Source organism: Xenopus laevis, chromosome 9_10L (genome assembly GCF_017654675.1).
Source record: "Xenopus laevis strain J_2021 chromosome 9_10L, Xenopus_laevis_v10.1, whole genome shotgun sequence".
NCBI classification, from domain to species: domain Eukaryota; kingdom Metazoa; phylum Chordata; class Amphibia; order Anura; family Pipidae; genus Xenopus; species Xenopus laevis.
This window is the reverse complement of record NC_054387.1, coordinates 92608481-92626297: the sequence shown is the minus strand read 5'-3', so window position 1 is coordinate 92626297 and position 17817 is coordinate 92608481. Positions and strand designations below refer to the sequence as shown.

The window sequence follows — 17817 nt, the reverse complement described above, 5'->3', positions numbered from 1 at the left end:
TATCTGACTATCAGTTCTAGCTTCTCCTCCATCACTACTTCCTCGGATCCCGTTTCCCTTGTAAATACCTACAATTTGGTTCTTTCTGCTGCTATCAATGCTCATGCCCCTCTGCAGCCCCAACGCAATTGTGCCCGCAATCCCCGTCCCTGTATGAATGACCAGACGTGATTTCTGCGCTCCTGTATGCGAGTGGCAGAGCGCATGTGGAGGAAATCCCATACAAAAGCCGACTTCCTCCACTATAAATTTCTCATGGCCTGCTTTGGTACTGCACTATCCCAGGCTAAATAACAGCACTACAATACACGCATAAATAACAACAAATCCAACCCACAATGCTTGTTTTCAATATTCAACTCACTACTTCATCCCTCTACAAATGATTCCCTAACACCTGAACATGACTTTGCTCACTTCTTTGAAAGCAAAGTTGACTCTGTCTTCAGACAATTTTCACACCCCATTTCCCAGAGGCCTGTGTCAAGCCAATTCTGAAAAAGGCTACACTGGACCCATCCTGTATTTCTACCGACCTGTCACTTTCTCTCTTATCACTAGCCTCTAAACTGCTGGAACGTCTCGTCTTCTCCCGTATTTCTAACTTTCTCTGCACCAATAATCTGCTTGACCCGATGCAATCTGGCTTTTGACCTGCATACTCCACTGAGACTGCTTTATGTAGAGTTGCAAATGATCTCCAGACTGTGAAGGCCAAAGGGCATTACTCTATTCTCATTCTCCTGGACTTTTCTTCTGCTTTTGATACTGTTAACCATTCTGTTCTACTGCAAGTTCTCCATTCAACTGGTATCCATGATCAAGCTGCATCCTTGTTCTCTTCCTACCTTTCTGACCGTTCCTTCTCTGTTACTTTCTCTCTGAGCCCTTCTCTTCCTTTCACCATTACTTTTGATGGCATGACTATTAACCCGGGTTAACTCAGCACGCTGCTTAGGGGTCATCTTTGACCAGTCCCTCTCCTTCTCTAATAATATTAATAATACTGTCAAAACCGGTCGTTTCTTCCTCCGCAATATAGCCACGATACGCCCATTTCTTTAACAAACAACAGCCAAAACATTAATCTATGCCCTTATTTTATCCCGATTAGACTATTGCAATCTCCTCCTAACTGGTCTTCCTGACTCCCATCTCTTTCCCCTCCAATCAATCAAACTCTGCTTCCAGGATCCTTCTGCTCTGTCCTAAAAGGGAACCTTCTCAACCCCAACTAAAATCCTTAGGGTGGCTGCCTGTTAAGCAAAGGATAGCATATAAAACCCTTCTACTAACATTTAAAGCCCTTCCCTCCTCTGCTCATCGCAACATTTTTTCTCTTGTCTCACTATACGTTCCTGGTCGTCTTCTCCACTCTTCTCAGAGCCACCTTCTCCTCAAACCATCCACATCCACCTCTCGTCTCAAACCCTTCTATCTTGCTGCTCCTTACCTCTGGAATTCCATCCCTGGATTCCTCCGTAAGGAATGTTCTCTTAATCTCTTTAAGAAAAAACGAAGAGTCTACCTTTTGGACGACTAGAACATTAGCCTAGTCCTGTCCCTACTGACTATGTCTTACCTTGTGCACTTTTTATCTCCAATTTGTACCTGTAGGTTAGCCTCCCATCCACTTAGACTGTAAGCTCTACGGGGCAGGGACCTCCTTCCCATTATGTCTCTTACCACATAGCTCTTTGTCATATGATTGTGTATATATTTATTATGTGATGTCTCCCCCATGTATACTTTTATATATATTGTACTTTTATGCACTGTACAGTGCTGCGGCTCCTTAACAGCGCTTTATAAATAGTTATACATACATACAACTAGAATCATTGTTTCATTGTCTGCATCACAAGTACTAAGTGTACACTGTCAGATCACTGCTAAGCTATAGTTAGAGGAAGATCTAACTACTGCATAAGAAGCCAACCCCTTCAGAGGAAAGCTAGAAAACCCATACTGCCTCACCCAATATTATTATAGGTTTCCTTTTCATAACAGTCTTCCTCGCTGCATGTTTTTTTAATTGTTCTTTCTAGTTCTTGACCTGGCTGATTCTGTAGATTTCCACCCTCATCTGACCTTACCGATATCACTTGTTTATCTCATCTATACAGTTCTCTCCTATCAATACAAGATTCCAGCCTCTTGTGGTTGAGTGAGCTAAACTAACCATTTACAACAAACAGCCACCAAAAAATTTAGGTAAGAACTATCCAGTTCACACGTGTTGGGAAAGCTTATAGTCAGCAGTACTGCAGTTATCTGCAAATAAGCTGGATATGACGACTTGCAGTTTAAAAGCTGTGGTCAGGAATTTTGAGCTTTCCACATTTCTTTTCAGCTATGGGGTGTTTACAAGGTGAACTCCTTTGAGAGGTATGTGCATTTAAAAGTGCTGAAGTCCGGCTACATGCATATGTAATTATATTCTTTTTGTGTCACTAAACAATGAAAGATGGCAAATAACTTGTACTTTGCACTGTTTGCTTTATTGTGTATAAAAGAAAATTGAGCCAATAGGGTTCACCTTTGAGATAACTTTTAGTATGGCGTAGAGCAGTGATCCCCAACCAGTAGCTAGCGAGCAACATGTTGCTCTCCAACACCTTGGATGTGGCTCTCAGGGTCCTCAAAGCAGGTGCTTATTTTTGAATTCCGACCTTAAAGCAAGTTTTAATTGCATAAAAACGAAGTATAGTGTCAAGTAGAGCCTCTTGTAGGCTGCCAGTCCACATAGGGGGTACAAAATAGCCAACCACAGCGCTTATTTGGCACCCCAAGGGACTTTTTCATGCTTGTGTTGCTCCCCATCTCTTTTTACATTTGAATGTGGCTCAAAGGTAAGAAAACGTTGGGGACCCCTGGTGTAGTGATATTCTGAGACAAATTGCAATTTGTTTTCATTTATTATTTGTGGTTTTTAGCTTTTTATTTCGCAGCTCTCCAGTTTGCATCTTAAAGGACCAGTAACATCAAAACATTTTTTTTTTAAAAACTTGTTTGTATAACACGGAAAAAAAACACAAAGACATATTAAGCTTTAAAATCACAAAGTCTTTGTTAAGATATAACTAACCAAAACTCCGCTTGTGCTCCTCTTCAGAAAAGGCGATCAGGCAAACCATCATGCGGCGCTCAATTTCTCCTCCCTGCCTTCCTTATAGGAGATAGCCAGGGAGGAGAAATCGAGAGCCGCACGATGGATCATCGCCCTATCGCCTTTTCTGAAGAGGAGCGGTAGCGGAGTTTTGGTAAGTTATATCTTAATAAAGATTTTGCGATTTTAAAGTTTAATATGTCTTTGTGTTTTTCTTTTCGTGCTATACAAACAAATTTTTTTAAAAAAAATGTTACTAGTCCTTTAAGCAATCTGGTAACTAGGGTCCAAATTACCCTAGCAACCATGCACTGATTTGAATAAGAGACTGGAATATCAATAGGAAAGGGTCTGAATAGAAGGATCAGTAATAAAATGTAACAATAACAATACATCTTTAGCCTTACAGAGCATTTCTTTTTTTTTAGAAGGGAGTCAACGAGCAATACAAATGTTAAATTCAGAAACATTTAAAATCTGGGAAAAAACAAATGGAGCATATGAACAATGGACTGTGAATAATCCAGAAAACTGTAAATTTGTGTGCCGTAAATCATGGTTCTACTGTAATTGCTGTGCAGCAGGCATAGAGACGGGGAAGGATTTTTTACCAGTTTTGGATGTTTTCATTAAAAAAAATAACTTGGGTTTTCTTTTTAATCTGAAAAGAAAGCTGCAAGTCTTTGTGATCCAAAATAACAAAAAACAGGAGGAGCATGGAGCCTGTTTTTACTTTGCAGACTGTCCAGATATTTGTATATGCCTTTTGCTGCTCTCACAATATATTGTAAATTTGAAAAACTTGAAATTAAAAAACCTGCTCCATCCTGTCACTGACAATAGTTAGATATCATTACTAGTGTGCAGCAGTTAAGATTGGTATGTGGTTTGATGGCTTTCCAAATCCAGCCCTTTGTATGCTTCTTTCTGTGTAGCCCATGGACCCATTGGTTGAAAAGCACATTCGATCTGTCTATGCTTGGTCACATTTAAAAGACTGTCTAGATCTAGGTACAGATCAAAGGCTGAACTGGGACATCTACATGCATAGTTAGCGACTGAAGAATGCAAGATCGTGCAACCCCAGAGGAGATGAAATAACAAAATGCACAAGGGTATTATATGCTTTGGGGTCTCTGAACGGAGGTCTGTATGCTAATTTACTCAAAGGTTTGATGGTGATAAAACTATTCTGATATTGCCACCTATTATATAATGCAATTTTTTTTTAATATTAAGTATAAATGAAAGATTACACATGGCAGTTAATATGAAAGCACTATTGCGATTGATAAATGGACTGGATACTCTCAGATTAATAACTGATATATTAATAATGGATGCTTAGTTATTGATTAACTCCTCAGGGGCAAGGTTTCTTTATCCACTAGAATTTGATTTTGTGGAAGCTCCTTATCCATTGTGTTAAAGCAGATAAAGTGAATGCTTATCACACTAGAGCACCATAAAGGATTTTATTTTGTGTGTCTCAAAATTTATCCTACATTTTTTTTCAATTATGTCCATATATGTACACTTTGTATGCACATACAGTTTACAGTTACCAGCCCATAAGGGCCTGAAACTACCAAGAAGTCTACCAAAAAAATAAACTTTATTCCATTTGTGTGCTAAATTATCCCAGTTTCACAAGCCCCAGCACATAAAATAAATAATCAAAATAAGATGTTTTTAAAGTGGTTGTTCGCCTTTAAATTAACTTTTAGTATGACAATTGCCAATTGTCTGAGACAATTGGCAATTTGTTATGTTGTATTATTTGTGGATTTTGAGTTATTAAGCTTTTATTCAGCAGCTCTACAATTTGCAATTCCAGCAATCTGGTTACTAAGGCCAAAATAACTATAACGACCATGCATTGATTTGGACGAGAGACTGGAATATGAATATGGAGAGGCCCTGAATAGATAAATAAATAAAAAGTAGCAACAACAATACAATTGTAGCACTACAGCACATTTGTTTATTAGATGGGATCAGTGACCCCCCATTTGAAAGCTGAAAAAGCAAAAATTAGTAAAAAAAATTAAGGCCAGTTGAATAGTTGCTTAGAATTAGCCATTCTATAACATAATAAAAGTTAACCTTTAAAGGAGAACTAAACCCTAAAAATTAATTTAGTTAAAAATGTCAATTTACATGCTGAACTTATTGTACCAGCTTAAAGTTTCAGCTTCTCAATAGCAGCAATGATCCAGGACTTCAAACTTGTCACAGGGGGTCACCATCTTGGAAAGTGTCTGCGACACTCACATGCTCAGTGGGCTCTGAGCAGCTGTTAAGAAGTTAAGCTTAGGTGTTATTTCAAATTTACAAGCAAAAAATTAAGTTTGTCTGTAATATAAAATGATTGTACAGGGCTGATTATTAAATTATGATTCTAATTGCACTGTTTTCTGAGCTGATGTAGTAATTATCTGTATTAATTACTAATCAGCCTTATATTAGGACAATTATATGATATATATTCTGTATATTGTGCATTGGTCCTTAAGCTCAGTAACTGACAACAGCACAGAGCATGTGCAGAGAATCAGCAGAAAAAAAGATGGGGAGCTACTGGGGCATCTTTGTAGGCACAGATCTTCCTTGCTAAAAGGATGTGGTTGCCTTGGGTTGGTACAGAAGCTCAGAAAACAATGTAGAACATTTCTAGCCTACTTGTTTAGTTAGGCTTTAGTTCTCCTTTAAGGGATTTTGGGGACTTGCCAGCTGGTATAGTTCTCAGGATGATTGTATGTAAATAAGGGAGGTCATGTTCTTTTTTTATTTTTTTTTAGATTACTGTATAAAAGCTTGATTTAAGGACATGTTCAACTCAACCATACACCACTACCCATATTCTTGCCTCCTTGAAAACTTGCAAAAAAAAAAAAAACCCATTACACCTAAATTACTATATCATAATGAAAAAAAAGTTTCTTACCTATTTCTCGCAGGGGATTTACCAACATCCTCTTGTACAGAAGCTAGTCTTGTTGTTAGAGTCGTTTTTGTAGTCTCTTGATGAACCAAGCTAAATATTTTCAAATATGAATAAGAAACAAGAAACTTATACATAAGACATAATGATATATATTATTGGAAATCAATAAAAAATACTTTTATTGCTCATCTCACTGACTGGCGTATTCTTGTACAACCAAAGATCAGTTTGCAATGACTGATAAAATTATTAACATGTAGGTATAATGCTCTTTTTTTTGTTGTTGTTGTTTTAATGTGTTTTGGAGTAGTCATTTTCTATAAGAACTACGGTCTGCATTTCTATGTACACTAGCTCAGCTGTTGGTGAAATGCCATAACCACACTCTGCAGTAGCAACTGTAGTAAAGGAAAGCAAAACAGAGAAAGTGACAAAAACTATGAGTATTCCCCAAAAGAGGTAATACCCTCATAGATGAGGCTGCACTGCCAACAGCCATCAGCACTTCCTAGTGACAGGCAGAATGTACTTGTACAGTGCCATTTAGAGTATTACCCTGAGTGAGTCTCAACTAGATTAAAAACCATGTTGCAATCAGAAAGGGAAACCTGCAGAACAGTTGTGGGGACTTTTTCAATCTGAATAGATGCCACAGTAATAGTCCCCAGTCTTATCCAGATTAAAAAGTGGTCTAGTTTGTGACAGGTTAATGCATTTGGAGTAGAATCCTTTATCTTTACGAAGTGACACACAAATGCACAGATTTATACTTTTGCTTTAAGCAGTTTTTTTTACAGTGATGTTGATTCAATTCTAACTGGCCAAATTATATTTTAGATAAATATTGCACAAATAAATATGGAAACAAATGAACAAAACGCAAAGGTACAATACCTCTGCCATGTTAAATCCTCCTCCAGGAAGATATTACGGCTAGCTTTTCTCCCTCCAACAGGTGTGCGTGGCTCTCCAGGATCCAGTATAGAAACAGAACAAGTAGAATCAGATAGCGCAGTCAGATCTTCCCCTATGGTGTTGCCATCAGAGGAGTGTGCGTAGTTTATCGCAATCTTACAGCAGTATGTACAAGCCCGGAGATCTCCTGACATAATGATATGATTTAAACAAACAAAAGGGCTTAGCCAGAGCATGTTTCTAAATATATGGCACTTTGAGTCAGTGTGCAATTTTTCTGTTAATCAACAGAGATTAAAATTCAAGATAACAGTACCACTCACCATAGAGTATGAGTATTCAGGTGATGCAGAGTTGGATGTCATAACAATAAAAAGGGTACTGACATTTAGAATTTGAATTTAGAAAATTCAAGGGGCAAGTACCCAGAAAAGGAAATACAGAAAGAACAGAAAGTTGGATATGAACCAGGATATGACACTACTCTTTAGACTAAAGGAGCTGGAGGAGGCAGTGTATTATCAATATAACTGCTATATATCACCTTATTCCTTGTGGATATTACCTAACAATTTTGAGGATGATAGGAAAAAAAAGATGGACAGCGTTGAGTTCTCTCCAGCAAGAAGGAAATAAAAATGTGCATTATTAAAAGAAGGAAACTATTCCCCAGCCCAGATTTTCATCAGCTACCTACAACTTTTTCAGATATTCAGGTATAGCATGAACACTTGGCTTACAGACTCCAGGCATATAAATAATTTTATGTAACAGGAAAAAAGTATTGACTAGTTGAACTGAAATGATGGGTCTTGCAAATTATAGGGTCTGAATTAATATGCCAACTAACCTGTATACCCCATGAACTTTCCCGGAATTTCCTGGTTGCAACAGCGACTGCAGAAAATTTGCCCACAAAGTCGACAGTGGTGTCTTCTTCGAAAGGTTGTAAATTTCTCACTACAATCGTAGCATTCTTTACACTGGCTATCAGGCATCCAGTACTGCTTCAAATCACTGTCCTACAAAAACAGATGTGCAACAAAATAAACACATTACTATATTTAAGTGCACTTTCATTCTGATGTTGCTGTACTCGTATCTTGCATAAAGTAGGAAGAAGAAACTTCACTGCATGCTTAAATAAAAACATGTTTTTGAGAGTCGAATATACATTGTTATTTCATACCTGACTTTTTCCTTCCATTATTTCCTTCAGGCGCTTTAGTACTGTGGTCAAACTGCGAAGTTGTACAGCGGTGCGAGGGTCATGACCAATAGGTGGTTCTGCCTTTCTTTGCGTTTCTAAGAATAAAATTCAGTTGAAAGCAGTAATCCTATATTTAACAATACATTTTAGCAGCTACAGATAAAAAAATGCTTAAAGGGGTGTTTCACCTATATGTTAACTTTTACTTGTTTTTGTTTTTTTTTATAGTTGGTTTTTTTTTTTTTAATTATTTGCCTTCTTCTTCTGACTGTTCTTAGCTTTCAAATGGGGGTTCACTGACCCCATCTAAGAAACAAAATGTTCTGCAAGGCTACACATTTAATGCTACTTTGTATTACTCATTTTTCTTTTCTGGTCCTTTCTTATTCATATTTTAAATCAGTATTGCTGGCCTTCAGATGAAAGTTTTTTTTAAAACTTTTATTAAAAAAAGGTTGTGTAAAAAGCTCTTAACCAAAACTATGAATAATTTTCATCCGTTTACGTCTGAAAAGGGAAAGGGTGATAATAGAAGCAAAGAAGGGGGTTGATTGTGAGGTTACTATATTCCACAAGGTAGAATAATGTTTACATTCAGATCTTACACCATATAGCGGTATGGGACCCGTTATCCAAAATGCTCGGGACCTGGGGTTTTCAGGATAATGGATCTTTTTCATACCTAACATCTACTAGAAAATCATGTAAACAATAAAAATTACCAATAGGCAGGTTTTGCTTCCAATAAGGGTTAATTATATCTTAGTTGGGATCAAGTACAAGCTACTGTTTTATTATTACATAGAAAAAAGGAAAGCATTTTTAAAAATTTGGATTATATGGATAAAATGGAGTCTACGGGAGACAGCCTTCCGTAATTTGGAGTTTTCTGGATAATGGGTTTCCGGATCCCATATACAAAGTCAATGATATTTAACTACTGATCATTATTCATGGTTAGAAAAAAATATACAAATAACATTATTTATCAACAAAGTTATCAGTCAGTAGCGTGAAGACTTAGCTGAAAGCTAATCATTGGCTCATGGCATGTATAGTGTAATCACTAAATACAATTTTAAGCTTGGGGGAGATCTCTCAAACACTACCTTGCATTCTGTATTTGCTTTAATGTAACCCACCTGCATTAAACAATATACTGGATATATTAAATATACCTTTAAAAAAGGATCAGGGAGCATATTTTAAAGATATGTAGTCAAAAAAGCCATACGACAGACGACAGGCATTTGCTTAATGTAACAATAGTTTCTTATTTTACAGTAATTGGTAATGAAACGTTCCTAGTCCCAAAGGGGGGCAATCTAGCCCCTAGAAAGGGGGGGAGATCAATTTTTTATTTAGACACTAGACAACTCAATGCAATAAATATGGCATTTCGTATATCCTGTTATACTAAACAATTTATAACTATAACAATTTACATTTAAAATGCTATGCATTCTTCGTAATCATGATCAATATCCTTAACTAATGTATATAGTCTTTATTTGATATGTTTAAATAGCCACTCTTCATAAAGCCATGATTTATTTGAGGTGTATTACTTGTAATTTAACAAACCAAGGTTTATTTTAAAACAGCATGCATTTCATTAGCTTATGATTAGGTGCCCCCTAGTGGTATGAAATGTGTGGCATTTTTTCTGCTCCTTGTAAAGATGTGGATGCTTTAAAATAAATGCAACTTTACTACGTTGGTTCAGCTTGCGCCAGCCTGTTATTGTTTTAAGTTTAAATGGTTATTCCATGAGTTGATGCTTCGGGAGCAAATACTACTTGGCCAATATCTGGGCTAAATGAAAGCAAATCTCATAAACAATGCTCAATATATATTGGAAAGCCTACCAAGAGGAGCCCAGGCTGGCAGAGCAGCAAAGGGGGGACCACATTCATCATAATCCCTTTTGTCTGTGAAATGTTGGTCAAGATACTTTTTCCCATATAATTTATGTCAGAGTGCATTTCTCTTTAATTGAAAATTTGGTGATAACCTGTTTGGATTGTTATTGTCTTGCTCTGCAAAACCTTGTAAATCATTTTGGAATGATGAATATATACATGTCTTTTTCTTATCTTTGCAAATTGAATTATCTAACCAGCCTGTAGTCTGCCACCACTACTCCACAGAGAAAGAAGATCATTAAAATAGTTTTCACACCTGAGGTAGCAGAGCCTCTTCTCTCTACTAACGATGGCTTCTTGTACTGCACTGGAGACCTGATGGAATGCGAGCTTGAGGAATGATGTGGACTGGGCCAGGCACCTCTCAGAGCTGGGTCACTAGTTCCACGTTCTGTTTTGTCAAATGTGGTTGCGGCTCTGACTTCATCTGTGGGGGTGGAGGTAATATATATTGAAAACACAATACAGGGATAGCTATAAAGGGAGATAGACAAATGCAGCACAAAAAAAACATTTGGGTACAAATATAATCTGTAAGTGTTTGAGATCAAATTCCAGACATACTAAAGATGCGCAAAGCCCCCAAGTAGTGAATTGTCCTAGTGCACCTTAGGGTGGGTCAGATATGTGACCAAAATTGCTTGTGAGGACAATGTTTCTCCGATGGCGAGGCTCATTTGCAAATCTGGTGAAGGCCAAGCAGATTCCCTGCTCCTCATACATTGTAGCAGCCAGATGATTTTGTTACTGCATTATCGGTGTAGTCTCAGTAAAATGCATATCATTGCTAAAAGAAAAATTTATGTACTTACCGTTAAATTCGTTTCTCTCCAAAGGGGGACACACGGACTGTGGGGTAAAGGGTCCCGCCCATCATGGGGAAGAAAACTGATGACATCAGAGCTGACAGCTCTCCCACTCTCCCTTTATCCCCAGTCATGCCCAGAGGGCGTCAGTTTGTAACCAAGAACAAAAAACAGGAATGTAACTGCAGAACAAACTCTCACACATAGAGAAAACATAAGAACAAGAGTTCAGGGGGGGTAGCCCTGTGTCCCCCTTACGACTGGAGAGAAAATAATTTAACGGTAAGTACATAAATTTCCTTTTCTCTCACGTCTAGGGTGACACAGGGACCGTGGGGATGTACCAAAGCACCCCCACAGTAGGGAGGGAGAACTCTGACAGTCTAGGAAACTACTGCCTGGAGAACCTTCCTTCCGAAGGCTGCCTCTGCAGACATGTAGGTATTGAATTGATAACATTTTGTGAATGTATGTAGGGAGGACCATGTAGCTGCCCTACACACTTGCTCAGCCAAAGCAGAATTTCTGTAAGCTCAAGAGGTTCTGGGCGCTCTGGTGCAGTGAGCTCTAAGTTTAATGGGAGGCGTCCTCTTCCACGCCAGGTAGGATCGTCTCACTGTCTCTTTAATCCAGCATGCAATGGTGGTTTTGGAGGCCAGAAGGCCTTTTCAAGCCCCTGAAGGTACAATGAAGAGAGAGTTTGTCTTTCGGATGGCCCTTGTGCGGTAGACATAGACTTGAGAGCTCTGACCACATCCAAGCGATGCAGGTTTGCTTCCTTGTCATTGGCTGGTTTCTTACAGAATGAAGGCAGAATGATCTCTGAGTTGATGTGGAAGGCAGAGACCACCTTGGGAAGAAAACTTGGGACAATGCAAAGTACTGCCTTATCTTCGTGGAAAATCAGGAACGTTTCTGCACAGGATAGTGCCCCCAGCTCCGAGACTCGTCTGGCTGACGAGATCTCCACTAGGAATGCTGTCTTCCATGTGAGTATTTCCAAACCCACATCGCTAAGTGGTTCGAATGGAGGATCTAGAAGAGCCGTCAATACTAAATTCAGGTCCCATGGTGGTATTGGGTGTCGTTGCCACCCCCACCCCCCAGTCTGTGAGGCTTGCGTCTGTGGTTACTATCTGCCAAGACGGTTCCTGGAAGTTCCTTCCTCGGCCGAGACAACTTGGGTCTAACCACCAGTTCAAGGATTTCCTCGTTACTGCCGGGAGGGCTATCCTCTGGTGAAGCGATGTCCTGTTCCACCGCTTCAGTACAGCTGTCTGAAGCGGCCAGAGTTGAAATTGGGCAAATGGTACTGCCTCCATGGAAGAAACCATCAGTCCTAAGACTCTCATGCACGCCCGGACCGTCGGAAACATGGAGGACCTCAGAGATCTGACAGCTTCCTGAATCCTGGTCTGTTTGTCTGGTGGCAGGAAAATCTGTTGCCGGGCTGTGTTGAATTGCAGCCCCAGGAAGAGCAGGGTCTGGCTGATATTGGTCACTTCTTGGAACTGAGGTCCGCAGACCACAGCTTCAGCCATAGAGCTCTGCGGGCCGCTACTGAGAGAGCCGATGCTCTTGCGATGACTCTTGCTGCATCAAGCGAGGCGTCTGCTAGGAATTGGTTGGCCTCTTGGATGTAGGAGGCTAGCTGCACAATCTGGTCCCCCGACTCCCCTTCCTGTGCGATCTGTAGCAGGGAATTGGACCAGGTCTCGACCACTCGGCTCACCCAGGCGGGGCTAGGACGTGTCGTAGTGCCGAACCCACCGAAATGAAGTTGGCCTTGAGTATGCCCTCCAGTTTCTTGTCGGTGGGGTCCTTAAAGGCAGAGGCATCCGGCACAGGCAGGGTAGTGGCCTTGGAAAGGCGCAAGACAGGCGCATCCACCACCGGTGGTGTGCTCCACTTCTCGGTACATTCCTTGGGGAATGGGAACTATTCAGGGAAGTGTTTTTTGTTTGGAGAGGCTAAAATTGGCCATATACTGGCTAACTTAAAGGGAACCAGTCACCCTGAATTGTTTTACACAAGGTAATAATAAAAAAATAAAAAAATAGCTCCCACCAGCCGACCACATTCAGGGTGACTGGTGCCCTTTAAAGGTAATGTCAGATTCACATTATATACAGTGTATGGCAGTGGGTAGTAAAACATCATGTGTATTTTACCCAGTGGGAGACAGTGCCTCCTGGCACATTATACCCAGTGGGAGACAGTGGCTCCTGGCACATTATACCCAGTGGGAGACAGGGCTCCTGACACATTATACCCAGAGGGAGACAGTGGATACTGGCACATTATACCCAGTGGGAAACAGTGGGTCTTGGCACATTATACTCATTGTGAGACAGTGGGTCCTGGCAAATTATATTCAGTGAGAGACACTGGGTACTGAGAGAGAAAGAGAGAAAGAGAGAAAGAGAGAAAGAGAGAAAGAGAGAAAGAGAGAAAGAGAGAGAGAGAGAGAGAGAGAGAGAGAGAGAGAGAGAGAGAGAGAGAGAGAAAGAGAGAGAGAGAGTGTGCGCTCTATTAGATGCTAAAACTTACCTTTACTGAAACGAAACAGGCTTACAAAAGAGCTATAAGCAGATTTAAACGGAGGATCATCTTGATCTGGTGTCAGTGGTTTAAAATGTGTAAGGTGTGATGGGCTGCTTGGAGATCTTGGCAATTCGCTGGCACAGTCCAGTGTTGGGGATGATTTATCATCTGTGGCCATTTCATGAGAGCTGAGAAAACAATAATAAATGCAATTTTATAAAACGAAATTAAAGGGGAGACATAGTATATAGAATTTACCAGTGCATTAAACTATTTTAGATATATAAGTAATGTGCTTAAAAAAGTAGTGTTTCTGGTGTTTTCTTTATTGAAAATTTCTGCAAAAAAACTCTGCTAGTCCCGCTAATCTGTTCCACTTCCCACTGCCTCCTTTCCCAGGGTGTGCAGGGGAGCTGGCGGCACTCAGCACACTGCACTGTAGGATAGGAACCAATCAGCAGCTAGGCTGACCTGATAGGAAACTATAGCCTGTCTTTGCTTGTGTGACTGCTTGGCTGGGATTGGCTCTCCCCTTCCTACTGTGCTTCAGGCAGGGGCACACCCGCCCTTCACTTGAAACACAGATAGTGACCGACATCTATAGGGAGCTTCAGTAAAGGATCCATTTTTAAAGACAATATTAATCTACACCCAAAAGTAAAACCAGCACCAAATCATATACATCATTGCCAACAAAATTAGTTTTTTTTTTTTATTCATTATATGTCTCCTTTCGAAACAAAAAGAACTAGTACAAGTGTGGCCGTACATGGTATTCCAAATGACAAATATCCTATTCTGGTGCCAGCAAAATGACCAGCTCAAAAATGTAAAAATCACACTGTTAGTTTAGAATGAAATACACAGCAACAAGTGAACACTGGTAGGCGACAATTTGTGCAAGCTTATCGAGCGGATATTGTTACAATACTGGTTAATCTATTGCAAATAGAAGTTGGCAAGTACAGATATAGGAAACTTAGAGGTATATTTTTTTGATGGTAAAGATTATGAGTTTCAAGCTGCCTTGAGTCCGAAAGATCATATGATATTCATATTCCTATTACTCAATATAGTAGCAAAATAATGGTCATAAGGATGAAGGCAGTTAAACTATTAAACATGATGTAACACAGCTCTTTCTTGGTTAAGTATAGTTTTATTTGAACATTTAAATATCCTACTACGAGATGGGGTTATTTGGAGCCTAGCAAACAGATTGATGAGAGCTGCTGAATAAAAAGCTAAAATCTTAAAAATAATATTGCTATGCTAAGATCACACGCACTAAGAAGCATTTATTGCCATTTTTCAAGCTCTGAATAAGTTTAACTGTAGAGATACATAACTATGGGAAGCTGGAGGTGTAGCTGACAGGCTGTGTTTCCTGTTTATACCACAACGCATGTCATTTAAATAAAAACTGTTCCTCTTTTACCATAGTTACAGTTGTGCTCATAAGTTTACATACCCTGGCAGAATTTATGATTTCTTAACCATTTTTCAGAGAATATGAATGATAACACAAAAACTTTTCTTCCACTCATGGTTAGTGGTTGGCTGAAGCCATTTATTGTCAAACAACTGTGTTTACTCTTTTTAAATCATAATCACTACACAAACTACCCAAATGACCCTGATCAAAACTTACATACCCAAGTTCTTAATACCGTGTATTGCCCCCTTTAATATCAATGACAGCTTGAAGTCTTTTGTGGTAGTTGTGGATGAGGCTCTTTATCTTCTCAGATGGTAAAGCTGCCCATTTTTCCTGGCAAAAAGCCTCCAGTTCTCGTAAATTCTTGGGCTGTCTTGCATGAACTGCACGTTTGAGGTTTCCCCAGAGTGGCTCAATGATATTGAGGTCAGGAGACTGAGATGGCCACTCCAGAAACTTTGTTGCTAGTTTTATTGCTATGACCTCGTTATATATAAAGCAAAACTCGAAGATAAGGCTATTTCAAATAGAATTAGGTTTATTGAGTTTAACAACAGAACATAGACTGGTTTTGTTTCGGGAAAGCAGTCAATGTTACACCAAAGTGGAACATGAGGGCTTTGCCAAAGACACCCCCCTTGTCACAAACTTTTATAGCATTTTGAGGCTGATTACTGTAAATTCAAAAGGGGGTACACAAACATATGTTATATAACTTGAACCCTCCCAAAATGTTGGAAGAGGAGTGGATGTTCTTAACTACAGATATAGCAACTGAAAATAGTTTTCCCGCTTACAACAGTCCCTCAGCCTTGTAGTTCTTTATCTGTTAGCAGACACTGTGTTGAACTCAGCCATGAAGAAAACACTTCTGTACAGGGGCCCCATCTAACATCTGCTGACACTCTGAATTCTGTCAGTAGCTTACAAAGTGGACTCTTATCTCGGGGGTGTCATTTAAAAGAGAAATAATTAACGGAGGAACATTACCCCTCCTTGCACCTACTTGGTGACCGTGGTTTGGTTTCAACAGAACCCCTAATTATCCACTTCTTAATTAGAGTTTGAACACTGCTGATTGGCATTCTCAATTCCTTTGATATTTTCTTATATCCCTTTCCCATAGAGTTCAACTACCTTTTCCCGCAGATCCTTTGACAATTCTTTTGCTTTCCCCACGACTTAGAATCCAAAAAACATCAGTGCAGCACTGGATGAAAGATGCAAGGGTCTGTCAGGAGTCCGTAAGTCATTGACCTTTTATACACACACTAATTACAAGCAAACAGATCACAGGTGAAGATGGTTACCTTTAATAGCCATTCTAACCATTTTGTGTCAAGTGTTGTGCACGTTATCAGGCCAAATCACCAGGGTATGTAAACTTTTGATCAGGGTCATTTGGGTAGTTTGGGTAGTTTGTGTAGTGATTATGATTTAAAAAGAGTAAACACAGTTGTTTGACAATAAATGGCTTCAGCCAACCACTAACCATGAGTGAAAGAAAAGTTTTTGTGTTATCATCCATAATCTCTGAAAAATGGTTAAGAAATCATAAATTCTGCCAGGGTATGTAAACTTATGAGCACAACTGTACCTGTATATGCAAACCCAACAAAGATAATGAAAGTGATTGCAAGCCAACCATTAAAGGGGATTTTCACCTTTAAATTAACTTTTAGTATGACATTGTGATATTCTGAGACAATTTGCAATTGGGTTTCATTTTTTATTATTTGTGTTTTTTGAGTTATTTAGCTTTTTATTCAGCAGCTCTCCAGTTTGCAATTTCAGCAATCTGGTTGCTATGTTTTAAATTACCGTAGCAACAGTGCACTGATTTGAATAAAAGAAAGCCTTACAGAGCATTTGTTTTTAGATGGGGTAAATGACCCCCTTGTGAAACCTGAAAAGAAGAAAAAGGCAAATAATTAAAAAACTATATAAAAAAATAAACTAAGACAAATTAAAAAGTTACTTAGAATAAGCCACTCTATAATAACATATTAAAAGTTAGCTTGGTTGGTGGACAGATGGCTGGGAAACCCATCCAAATACAAATTGAATGGGAATTATTCAGCAATACCACAAACTACACCCAACTATCAAAACCAGAGAAAATATGATCCGTAGACACGCAGTAGCAGCTAGGAAAACAATATTAAAATAATGGTTAACCCCTGAATCCCCATCTTTATTGAAAGTCAAACAAAAATGAAATCACCTATTTCACATGGATGGGTTGGAAGCAATAACCAGAAAAGAACACAACAACATTCTTTAACACCTGGATAACATATATAACAACACTCCCACACCATACTAGATACCTCACATTTTATACCTTCAGAAAAACAACATGGTACGACGAAGAAACCCTTAGAGAACACCCACTTGTAATGGAGGCATCCCAATACCTCGACACATGGCAACACGAACAAGAAAGACTGGATTTCGCACCCCCCAGGAGTCATCAAATAAACAGACTATTGGCTACATACCCATTAAGTCCTACATAGGGTCATAAACTTAATTTTGAGCTGTAAATTGTATAATGTTATGGAAAACCATTGTTGAAAACTGTTTAAAAATCTGTACTGATTATTATGTAATATAAATAAATAAAAATATTTTTTTAGCTTGGTGTACCACCCCTTTAATGGACTCACAGTAAAGATACAGAATGCTGGGCATGTCATGAGTCTAACATATAACTTAAGGTGGTCATAGATGGGCCAATAAAAGTTGCTGTCATACAAAGTCTTATTGGTCTGTGTATGGGGCCCTTCGATGGGCCTCCAAAACGGATATCTGGCCAAAAAATAATGGGTCCCTTTTAAGCTTTGAATGGCTGCCCCCATGGCTACACAGCAGCTTGTTTATATAAACTATAGCAGAGTTTCTGAAGTAAAGACACCAGTTT

The 17817-nt window shown here is 39.1% G+C and overlaps 1 protein-coding gene across 4 annotated transcripts in view; it reads right to left on the bottom strand.

Moving 5' to 3' along the window:
- Positions 1-17817, bottom strand: part of LOC108701477 (1-phosphatidylinositol 3-phosphate 5-kinase) — a 124893-nt gene that overhangs the window by 97778 nt on the left and 9298 nt on the right. For all 4 annotated transcript variants that reach the window (XM_018236208.2, XM_018236209.2, XM_018236210.2 and 1 more), the window contains 6 exons: positions 13463-13644; positions 10363-10533; positions 8161-8276; positions 7822-7993; positions 6951-7158; positions 6057-6146 (listed from right to left, as the gene is read on the bottom strand). In XM_018236208.2, coding sequence (XP_018091697.1) covers positions 6057-6146; positions 6951-7158; positions 7822-7993; positions 8161-8276; positions 10363-10533; positions 13463-13644 — 939 coding nt within the window. The remainder of the gene's footprint in view (positions 1-6056; positions 6147-6950; positions 7159-7821; positions 7994-8160; positions 8277-10362; positions 10534-13462; positions 13645-17817) is intronic.